The following is a 12068-nucleotide window of genomic DNA, read 5'->3' on the forward strand; positions in this document are numbered from 1 at the left end:
GTTCTGCTGGCGCTTGAAGCCTGATTTTATTAATATTTGATATTAAGTCCTGAACCGGATATTGATAATTCGTGTAGAGAAAATGGTATGGTCGAGTCGGGGTGGGATTATATAAGTTTGCTTCGTTCCACTCCCTTTCAAGTGATCTACTTGTGATTTATTAATTGATATGATATGTATGTATTATGACCTGATTGCTTGAAATAAACCATTTCATTCATTCATTCATTCATTTATTTTGCAACAACACAAAGAGACCAGATATCTGTCAAAAATATATTTTCCCATGAAAATGCACAATAAACCAAATAAATCCAGCAGGACAAAGATACTCCCAAAGACATTATGAACAACATTTATACAGAAGGCTGTCAGAAAGAGCCGTACAGCAGTTTCTACAATATCAAACCACAGACAAATATTGTATAGGTAAATTTGAGCACAATTTATGTGCTTTTCTGAATTATTAAAAGATTTGAGGATTTAAGAGTTATGCCCAATCATATTACTAGAGTGTCTGGTCAGAACATTGCCCTCTCAAAACAACTTTCTCTTAAGCGGATGTTCCTGTCAATCGAAGATTTTTTTTGTTTTGTTTTTCTTTTGCATCTATGTGAGGTTGTGTAAGGATGAGGCGGATATGTGTGGATCCATGTGCAGCCGTTTTAATAACGAAATAGCACAGAGCAGGACAAAGAGCTTCAACGTCAGGAACAAGCCAGGATAAGGGAAGAAGTGAGAAAAACAGGCAAAAGGTCAAAACAAGTGCTTCAACTGAACGTTCAAGGGAAATGATTCAAGACTACGCAAATAAGACAGTGTGGAAGATGAATATAAACAGTCAGTGATGGCGTGATGGGAATCAGCTGGCGAGGACTGGAACTGGAGGCTGGAGCATGATGGGAAGGTGAGCAGCAGCTAGTACTCTGGTGAGAGCTCTCTGATGGTCAGAGGAGGGCATGACTGGCTGAGTCCTGACAGATCGCGATCAGCACGTTTGTAATAACGTTTAGCTGTCCTGCAGTAGATGTCACTGTGGGGTCCAGATGTAATGTAAACATGCCTAGAATGGCACAAGGATTAATTGCATTTCCTAGTGTAGCCTACTAATGCGATTTCTAATGATTAGACCAGAGGTCTGCAACTGGTTGGACACCGGTAGCTCACGAGAGCTTTTTTAGTAGCTCACTGCAATGCTACACAGAAGAACACACATACACAGTCTAATATCTTTGACACAGTGGTACTTTTTAGGCATCCGTATTATTGGCAAAGACTCATTCATTTTTGTCTTTAAACTGATCTTAATGTTCTTTTGTCCAGATTAAAGGGGAATCTGACAATGTAGAAAGGTCATCTGTGCTTGATGGTTCTGGTGTCTCAATGGGATTTTCCATGCAACTTCCATTTCCGCCTGTCTCTTCTTCATCCTCTCCTTTAGAAGATTAGACTGAACATCATCCTCACTTTGATTATTTTCTTAAACATCTGATTAATTTTTGTCTGTGTTTTTCATTTACCATTTCTTTGAAATAATTTGCTGCTTTATTTCAATGTCACATTTACTTTTTCTATCTTGAAATAGAATTATATTGAATTTAAACTGACCAATTACAACGCTTATGAGTAGTTTATGAATCATTTATTGTTCTTGCCCTGTTGCACCTCTGTGTATAAAACACATTAATGATCAGGTGGCTGAACAAATGAAATGTTCCTGAAGGAAAAATCAAACGCACCCAATGACACGCGCATCCGCAATGTACTTGTTTATGAACAGCGCGATCTCGTTCGATTTCAAGAAGATAAACTAAAATAAAGCTGAAAGTGCCACCGTCACAAGAAGTAAACAGATCTTCGTGTAGGTGAAGCTTCCGGTTTTCAAAATACGACTAGCAAAAGGCTTTTTTTCCCGTTCAAAAACTGAGACTGAAGTTCCGTTCACTGACATAACTTCTGAAAAAATGAATCAACTTTAACACCGGAGCTTTAGCTCCAGTTTTTACATTATTTTGGTCATGAAACTCTTTAACAGTTAACACAATTAACGAAACTCCAGCTTACTCTGAAGCCGAGAAACTCAGCCTCATGCTGCTGAATGGCGGATGTGATCAACATGAATCAGCTGATTCTGCCGGAGAAACAAAATACTTTTTTCATATGGGCTCTGAACCAAAATATAATGCTTTGAGGATAGAAAAGTGTGGAAAACATTTTCAGGTTTTGTTGTGAAATTATCCAAAACAGCAGGGATTTTAAAAAAAAATGTTTTTTTTTTATGACATGTTACTGCTGAACTTGACCTGAAGGTTGTTTGAAAAATAAGTTTAAAATGACAAACATTTCTTTCTATCTAAATCTGTCTTTCTTTATTAGTTTTGTTGATACCGATCTTCTGTTCTAAATCAAGGTATACATTTTTGTGATTAATACAAATGATTACAATTTTTATACATCAATTCAATTCAATTTTGTTTATATAGCCCCAAATCACAAAAAATTGCTTCATTTGGCTTCATGAAGGTAATTTTACAAATGCAGAAAACCGAACCTTGAGTTTTGTAATCCGTTAAACCCCTCCTTAAGAACATGTTAGTTTTGGTTCTTAAACTCAGAATAACTTTTGATTTTATTCCTGAAAATCATTTTAAAAACAGCATTTGTTTATATAACGGCATTTGTTGCGTCTTTATTATTTTATTTTATACCAGATCTTTTAAATTTGTTGGTGGACTTTTTAATTAAAATAATAATAAATGAAAAAAAAAATCAAAAATGATCAAATTCAATATATCCTGGAATACTTTAGTTAATTTATATTTTAATAGTTTTAAAAATATTACAATAAGAAATAAAAGCATGCAGTTCCTCTTCATACTTCATCAACTCTTCATCTTTAAAGTAAAGAAAAAAATTTTAGTTCTTAACAGAAACTCTGCCACGTTGCTGCCAGTATCATCTAAAATGTGGACCTAATTTTCTCTTTATATAAGACCTAAATCATGAGAAAAATGTTAAGAGAACATGTTAAACCAATCAAAAATCCAGTTGCATTGGATCAGGTCTGCCCAGATGCCAATATCCAACTTCAAGACACCACCTGGTTGAGGAAGAATCTTCATTGACATAATCCAACACATCTTTTAATACATAAATTACAAATACCAAAACAGTACAAACACCTTTAATTAATTTGAATATGTGTAGACAAAGTAAACAAAAATAGCATGCAGTCCTTTTTTTTGTCTGTACTTCTTTTCTTTCATTTAAAAAAGTATTAACTGTATTGTCAACATCTGGACTCTAGATTTCTTCTTTTAGCAACTCATTTTTTTCTTATGGGACACTTTCAACAGCTCAGTATGTTATTTACAGTCCTATTTCCACAAAAGCAACATTTTTTTTCTTATATATACAGGAACTTGTTTTGCATTTGTGCCTTTGTCACACTGAAATTGGAGCGCTTGGATGAACCACAGGGTAATCGTTGACACAGGGGCACAAACACCCGAGCAACTTGTCGATGGGGCCTTTCAGTGTCAAGACAAAAAGAATCAAATCCATGAATGAACTGAAGTAATGCAACCAAATTATACCCTCAAATAAAAAAAATAAAACTCGAAAATAGATCATTAAAATCCCTATAATAGCAATAGGGAAGGTCAACAGACTGTAATTGAGCATCAACACTATCAAAGTTCCAACAATTCTTTGTTTGTCTTCCTTGGGAACTGAGGTAGCGAAAGGGGCTGCTTGACACAGGAGTCTTATGGTTTCAAAGAGACAGATGATGAACACGGGAGCAGGCAGGACAGCCATTAGACGTATAGATAAATTTTCTTCATAGACCACTGGAATGGGGATCATAATGACACAAACACCCCAAACAGCGGCACAGAGCAGCACAGAGCCTTTAGTCTGTCTGATGTACTCGAACTGTGGGAAGGCGATGAAAAAGTACCTGCAAGAAAGAAAATGGCGTTAGGATTCTTAAGGTGCATTCACACTGAACGCCATTCGCGCGGCAGAGGCAGCCAGTTTTGATGTTACGTCAACGGTACAGGTGTGCTCTGAGGCAAATTGAAGCGACGGGCGCGCTGCGAAAGTCTGCCAGCAGCTCAATTTGAGCGACGAGGTGCAAATTTAAATACTAGAAGTTTGACAGGTCGCTGCGCCGCATCTACCAATCAGGAACTCAGCTTCAGCCACAGGGCATTTGAGGAAAATACTAATCCAATACAAACGTTTTTATCCTATCACACCATGGCAGTTCTCTGGCTGCAACCAGACTCCCAGACTTGCTTGCTCGCTCAATACACTGGAAAGAGAGAACCTGCACAGGTCTCCTGAAGTGTGAAATTTTCATTATTTTCCTCGAGACAATAATAAAACAAACAAAAAAAAACTACCCCCCCCCCCCCCTTCTTGGGTTAATGCGGGACAGCCCTCAAACTCAGTCACAAGACCCAGATATACCGTGGAAATGGCTGTCATCCAGAAACACCCCCAGAGTGATATAGAAGCTCCAGTACAGAGAAAATCTTTGAAGGATTTCATTTTTGGTAGTTTTGTAGAATTTCTTGCAATAAATAAATCTGATCTGTGCGTCTTCCATTCATTGGAGGTGTGGGGGTGCTCGGTTATCGCGCATTTGGGCAGCCGCTTTCTGTGGGGGGTCTTTGCAAACGCGTGTAGAGCAGAATTTTTGACTTCTACATATGTTTGCATGGACTTTTTGCTGAGGGTGGCCGCTGGAATGCGAGGCGACGCTGCTGGTGTGTAACAATCGAAATTTTCACACACAGCCGCGGGATTAAGCTCAGGATCACATGTTTGACAGGCGAGGAGCAGCAGAATCGCGGCACGGTGAGAGAGTGTCAGGCCACCGGTTTACAGCTCAGAGGTTGGGGAGCTCTGATTTAATAGGAACAGCTAGCACTTCAAAAAACCTTATTCCTCGACATCATGCGTCTCCCATTAATTCTAACCCCTCGCTTACACCGCTAGCGTCAAGGCTCCGTTGCGTGCGCTGTAGTCTTTTCTTAACATTAAAAGTGCGAGAGAAACTTCCACTGCAGGCGTTCACGTCCTGCGTCTGCGGACTGACCTCTGCGTCGCTGCAAATCCTTTGCGTTTGGTTCAAATTTTGACGGACGCCGCAGCTTATCGTCATCATTTTCTGTGAAGTTGGGGCTATTCACGACTTAAACCGGAAACCCTGTGAGCGAATTTAAAGTGTATCCGGTATATTTTCAAAATAAAACGAACTTTCCGCTGAACTCGCCAGTTTCAGCGTGTCGTAAACATTACGTAATTTACGTGTTACTCAAAGTGTGTTGCAGCACAGCGTTGTCAGTCATAACCATGGACAACGAGAAGCTGATCATAGAGATCCAGAACTACTCTGTCTGGGCTGAGCTTTCACAGGCTGTGGCTGGAGCAGCAGCCAGTGTAAGCCATCGGCTGTAGCTAGTCCACTCCCGCGACGCAACGAAGCCTTGACGCTAGCGGTGTAAGCCCGGGGTTAGTCAGACATCCACAGCCAGGGCTGGTGGCTCCTTCCACATGCGGCTGCAGCGTCAGGAACACATTTTTTTTACAGGCAGGGAGCAGCAAATTCATAGTGTGAATGCACTTTTTTTAGAAAGTTAAAAATGCATGGAAAAAAAAGACCATTTTCATACCTCTCCAAAGCAATGCACATCCTGAATCCAAGACTGGCCATGTCAGCAGAAACATGGACAAAAACAGATGTAAATGGTCCCATTTGATGACCATAATACTTTACCACAAAATCAATCATGCAGAGGAGCTGGATTAGATTGGCTATTAGGAGGTTTACATAGTAGATTGGAACATGTCCTCTTCTTGCCTGAAGGAAAAAAGATCACTTATGAAAATAATAATCACCCTTTCAAGTCTGTGTATTTTGTTATTTTTACATTATAAATGTATCAACTATAAAAACATATGAACAATACAAAAAAAGAAAAAATATAGGTAATACAATGGAAAATTTAAAACATTCTTCAAAAGGAATTCTATAAAATAGCAGACCCAATGAATTACAAGATTTTTTTAACTAGGAATTTACCATTTTCATTTTAGATTTGAGATACTTGGACGGCTGTAGAGGTTCACATGGGAGCTCTGCCACCATCAGTGTGTGTGCGTATGGGTAAGTGGGACAGCCGAGCTCTTTGAGCCCGACTACCTGCATTTCCACTGACTATAAAATAGTCCGAATTGGATTTGCGATAATACATTTGCCTAATGCACGTGTTAAAGTTCAGGCCCGGGGCCGGATCCAGACCTCCGAGTGATTATATCCAGCCCTCCTGATCACTTTAATTTATTGTTATTAATTGCACAATGTTATCTTTTGTTTCCAGGCTGTTTTTGTTCTCCAGCACGTTCATATTTGTCTCATTTCAACAGGATATATTTGTTGGAGATCAAAATCTTTTGGGTTATTTATAAGTGTAATTTTTCATATAAAATGCCATAAAAGTATAGAAATGTAAGTGCTTTTTCTTTTAACGTTTAGTTTATTTCTAGCTTGTATAATTTTAACAAAAAATATTTTTATGGAGAGTAAAATATTGACAGTTACTTAAGGTTTAAGTTGATGTATTCTGAAATAATATTCTTGCCCGTTTTTTTTTTATAGTTATGTTCACAATTATGTTTTTAAAGTTTTAAGAACGTAGTTTATTGTAAATGTTTATCCTGTTCTGCCCGCGACCTATGGTGTATTTCGGCCCCCTGTGCGTTTGAGTTTGACACCCCTGGTCTAATGGAAGCATGACGATTTTGAAAAAACTAGCATTTACTGAGAAAGGTTTTTGGGGTTGGAGGAGGTGGTTTTTGAGGCGTATCGAATTGACATATTTTGCAGAACTGTAATGGAAACACTTAATGAGTCCAGTGACCAACAACCGGATACATGATTAGCTGACTGTGGGACCTCATCAAAAGTTTGTGATCATTGAGCATGTCAACATTTTTATAAGGGAATTTTCCCATGCATTTCAGAATTTCAAAATAAAACTGCTTCTGCAAGATTTTCATTTATCATTTTCAGAGCAAATTTAAAACGGCACTGAATCACTGATACGGAAACCACTTAAAGTTAAAGTGATTTACTTGTACAAAGGTAACTTCTGTGTTTTATTTAGTTCTTTTTTTCTGGAATGTTCCTAATTGGCTCAGTACAGAAAGCACAATTTTCTACGCACTTACCTTCAAACAGACGATGAGAAAGACCACAACGGTTAAAGGAAGGCAGACACAGACGCTGAACCATAACATGCCAAGCAAAAAATTCTCCATCTTTATTCTGTTCTGTCAAGATGATGATGATGGACAAGCTCCACTTTTGAAAAACTTTTGGGTGAATGACTGTTGAGGGAAAGGCATCACATGAACTGTAGCTATCAATAAAAATCTGTAATAGAGAAAACAGCTGGGAATAATTCAAACTGAACAATTTTATGAAAAATAATTTGGAAATAAGATACAGAGCAGTTTAATAAATGAACAGTTAAAAATGTAGCATGCTTGTTATAAATTGTTTGAGATAATTAAAACACAAGAAATTCTCAAATAAAAGGAGACGAAACTTACTGGTGTCTGGATGCCGTTCAGTTTCAGATATGTGAACTCAGACTGGAAGTGGAACAGTCAAACTGCTGCCTTATAAAGGCAGCCAGCCCCCTTTACCCACTAAGAACCAGACAGCTGCATTTCACACATTTCAATTTAGAATCCCCAGATTTACATTGTGCAGAAAATCAAAAATTAACCTTTAATTTAGAAAAAAAGTAGTTGAACAAAAACTTTTAAATCCCCTTTTAATAATTTTGACATGTCATGTATGTCTTTCTTGAAATATTTTAATGTGCACTCTTCAGTAAATTCAAAACTGTTTTTTATTAATGCAAATATTAATATTTTGATAAGATATAATATCCAGTAAATCCTAAGAGTTTAAAAACTAGTGAAAGTAATTCTGTTTTGGATAAAGTTTTCAGAAACATCTAGTCAGACTGGCCTACTTTAAATTTGCGAAGAGTAAACCCCAGTATGAAAAAAAAGATGGTTTATGCTTCCCGTCACAAAGTTGTTTGTTGCAGCAGGAGGGTTTGGAGAATTTCTCACACAGTAACACGATGGTTAGAGACTCGCACAAGCACGCACAAAAAAGACAAAGTAAAATCAAGGCAGACGTTCTGTTTAAACATGCAAATATTGCAGCAGTTCTAAGTGATTTAACTTGTTTAATTTAAACAAAATATGTTCAAGACAGTTCTACAAGACACTTTGTGGGCCTACAGCACACATGTAGAAATTAAATACTAGAAGTCTGACAGGTCGCTGCGCCGAATGAAGAAAAGCACTGTTGTGTTCAATGAGTTCAATCAGAAATGCCGTCTATACATCATCAATTTAGTAAATGATTAAAAAATGACACTTTGTATAAGGACTTAATAAATAAACTTTGTTCATTTAAGGATGTATTGAAAACCTTCAGATATGTATTTCAATAGCTTTACCTTAACAGAGAAATGAAACTTACTTTTAAAGTTTCATCTATTGTTTAAACTAAAGAAGATTTTGCTTTTAAATGTTAGTTGGTGCTTGTTTTTGGGTTGTGCAACCACAAACAAACAGAGCTGTAGCTACTCATAGTTCTCCTCTTGAAACTTTTGTAAAAACCTATATTCATGTGTAATCAAAGTTTAGTGGAATCAAGCTTTTTCCCTTTGAAAGCATCCAGATTTTCTTGTCAGCAGTGATTCAACACTACAAAGAATTCTCATCTATTTTGAACTCTTACCACTGTTGTCTAAAAAATGTGTTGCAACTGTGTTGCAGTTACGCAGTGTCACACTTCACGAGGATTTGAAAACCTCCATGCAATTTGAAGGAGATGCTACAAAGCAAAAATCAAGTGTTCAAAAAGTTTTTTTTATGACAAATCAAAAACTTTTAAAAATGCATTGCTTAAAAATTGCAACAAAAAAGTGGAACTTTTGGTTTTGCAAAACCCACTCAGAATGCGGTTACCTTAGCTCACCTTACCAAAAACTTGGACGCTATGCTTTCCTGAAGTCTTTGAAATGCATGTCTCTGAGCTTCTGAGAGGTGGTTAAAACTTCCTGTAGAGTTTGAGCATTTCAGAGGCAGCAAAAAAGTGATAAACGAGGTGTTAAAAAAAAAGGTTTTGTGGTCTAAAAGGAAGGGGGGGCATTCATGGTGGAAAAAAATTGCTGCAGAAGACTACTTCCTTCTTAATTATACATTGAAAAGATGTGATGTGTCCACATCTAAAAATGTCAAGACTATATGCATTTATTCTAATGTTTTTTCAGCATTTGACATAGCACCCCAATTTTATACCCGCTGCAGCTGAACTGTTCAACTCTGCACTTTGGTGGTGAATAGAGATAATTTCAACAAATTCATATAAACTCAATTTGAGGTATTTAAGCGGTACGAACTGAAAGAAACTCCAGAGGCTGCACCTCTAATGAACTGCATGTTTAATCAAACTCTACTTGGGGACCATTGTGGGTTAAAACTAATGGTTCCAATATTTGATGGTTGTAATTAGTGCTGTCATCCAATTATTTTTTTTAGTGTGAATAATTAATTGTGACCTGTAATTAATCTAATTACCGTACTTTCCGGACTATAAGTCGCACCGGAGTATAAGTCGCAGTAGCCAAAAAATGCATAATGAAGAAGAAAAAAACATATAAGTCGCTCCGGAGTATAAGTCGCACTTTTAAGATTATAGTCCAACATTTATGAACATATTTAACAAGCCCGACGTAATGTTGCATTTGACATCAAATGCGATTCATGCGTCAAATTCGAGTCCGCTGAATCTTTTGATGTGCGTCTAATTTAATGCTCAATTCTTGCCCAAAAATGTGTTTATAAACTAGACACTCCCACTGGAGAAGCTGTCTGAAGTTTTTAGCCTCATCGCTACATGATGGAGGCTTTGGCTGTTTATCTCGTTTAAAATACACAGAGGATACGGATGATGTTGAGAGGTTAAGTTATTTATTTTAAAGAACTCCACAAAAGCATCTATAATCATCTCTCCATTCTGGGTTCGGGACAGCAGTTTTTTGTCTCTTTCTTACGGCGACCATTACCTTCTAGCCTGCAGGAGCTGCATCTAAATGACAGTTTATAACCTGTCTGTTTATAACCGAGTTTGATGGCTTGTTGTCCCGCATTAGCCCAGGAAGAGAAAAATAAAAATAATAATGTCTTGATGCAAATGAGAAAAACATAACATCCATGAGGAGAATGATTAGATTATCAGGAACGTTTGTTTTGAACATAACTTCTTCTGTGTTTCTGTCAGCTGACAGCAGTAGATACTGATACACAAACCTACAGTGCCCTCTAGTGGTTGTTATTGGGAAACAACCGCCAAAAGGCAACCGGTTTAAGTGGGGAAAATAACAAATATATGAGCCTATTTATGTCTAAAAAAATCACATATAAGTCGCTCCTGAGTATAAGTCGCACCCTTGGAAAATCTATGAAAAAAGCGCGACTTATAGCCTTGTTTTTAGGCTATTTTCAATCAATCAATCAATATATTTTATTAATCCCCGGGGGGAAATTCATTGTTTTTCAGTACAACCAAGAACAAGACAAACAGAGAAAAGTACACAGACAGTTCAAGGTTCACTGCGGAAGCGTCCACTGAGCGGCACCCCTTATTAGCGTGGGAGAAGAAGGTCACAGGGGGGGGGGGTTAATGGGTGGCAAAAAAAAGGTCATATCTCAACACTGCATACAATGGTCAGATACAAGCAATACAATACACCATAACACAGAAGCACAATACATTCGAAGACGCAATACATGAGGTTTGGTGGGTGGTGTGGCAGGAGGGGGGAGAGACACACCTTTGCAATAGTCCTTTAGCTGCTTCCAGGAGCACAGATCCAGACTACGCTTGGGAGGGGAGGGAGATTGCAGGAATGCCGAGGTTAAGGAGGGATGAGCAGCAGATTTCGTCTCCACACACAGCTGCCTTTCACACTCTGTAGAAGCGGTATGTTTTGAGAGCCAGGGGAGCGCCATCGGCTGAGGGGGGGATCCGGTAAGATAAAAATTGTACCAGGCGCCAGCAGTTGTTTTTGTGCTGCAGGCTTGTGTCCTTTACTGGTCTGACTGAGTCTTTGAGGCGAGTTTCAAAATGGACCGGAATATGGGCAATTTAGGCCCGTCTCCTTTCTGTTCGAGCAGCAAGTCGCTCCAAGTTGACATCCATCTTCCGCACAAGTTCAAGGGTCGAGAGCATTCTGCTCAGATGGGGAAGAGTGGCAGATTGCTTCTGATCCACTTGTGAAAGTCCGACTCCAAGAGTTTCTACTTCCCGAAGTAACTTCTCAAAGAGATCAGACATCACCTCGCTTCTCATGAGCTTCACCTCCGAGACCGCCTGATAGTTGAGATATCCTCCGATTCCAATAGCGAGGAATCCAAAAATCAGGAACACGAGTAGATATACATCTTCAACATCTTCCACAGACAGCTGGGCCAGACACTTGCCCGATGGATCGTTGGTGTATCCAGCTGCATGGGTTCCGTCTTGAAAGGAGGGGTCCACTTTCCCATTCCTTAACTTGGAGTAAATTTTGTCGATCGCATTAAAAGACCAGTGGATCAGATCCATTTTCAGAGTTCAAAAAGCAGAAGAGTAGTCCAGAGCAAAAACAGCAGCTCACAGGGAGACTAACAGAAGCCTTGGGAGGAACACAGGAGGGGAGGAAAGAAAAAAAAGAAAAGAAAAAAAGTGCGTCTGTCCTCGGCAAGAGCCAAAAACGAATGATTTATGATTTTATTTAAATTTGTGGCATTGTGCCACAGTAAGATGAAAATAGGGCTAAAAGGGTAGTTTCATTAAGTGTTTTTATTATTGTAAAAGACTTCCAACCTCTACTTTGACACCATTGAGGGGTTCTTTTTTTCCCCCCAATCTTGAATGTTGTTCACCTTATCCCATTTCGGGGTCGCCACAGCACACCAGCACC

General features: G+C 38.4%; 1 protein-coding gene across 1 annotated transcript; it reads right to left on the reverse strand.

Moving 5' to 3' along the window:
• Positions 1–581: 581 nt before the first annotated feature.
• Positions 582–7752, reverse strand: LOC112162262. The gene is made up of 4 exons (XM_024298040.2): positions 7627–7752; positions 7243–7401; positions 5685–5872; positions 582–3961 (listed from the first exon to the last, which is right to left on the reverse strand). The coding sequence occupies exons 2-4, from the start codon at positions 7330–7332 to the stop codon at positions 3445–3447; spliced, it is 795 nt and encodes a 264-aa protein (XP_024153808.1). The 5' UTR covers positions 7333–7401; positions 7627–7752; the 3' UTR covers positions 582–3444.
• Positions 7753–12068: the final 4316 nt, after the last annotated feature.

The sequence above is a fragment of the Oryzias melastigma genome, linkage group LG15 (genome assembly GCF_002922805.2).
Source record: "Oryzias melastigma strain HK-1 linkage group LG15, ASM292280v2, whole genome shotgun sequence".
Classification (NCBI taxonomy): domain Eukaryota; kingdom Metazoa; phylum Chordata; class Actinopteri; order Beloniformes; family Adrianichthyidae; genus Oryzias; species Oryzias melastigma.

Coding starts and splice junctions, on each gene's coding strand:
- LOC112162262 (XM_024298040.2), bottom strand. CDS start 7,332: ATGGAGAATTTTTTGCTTGGCATGTTATGGTTCAGCGTCTGTGTCTGC. Junction 5,873..7,242: donor TTCTCATCGTCTGTTTGAAG/GTAAGTGCGTAG, acceptor TTTTTCCTTCAG/GCAAGAAGAGGACATGTTCC. Junction 3,962..5,684: donor ATGTGCATTGCTTTGGAGAG/GTATGAAAATGG, acceptor TCTTTCTTGCAG/GTACTTTTTCATCGCCTTCC.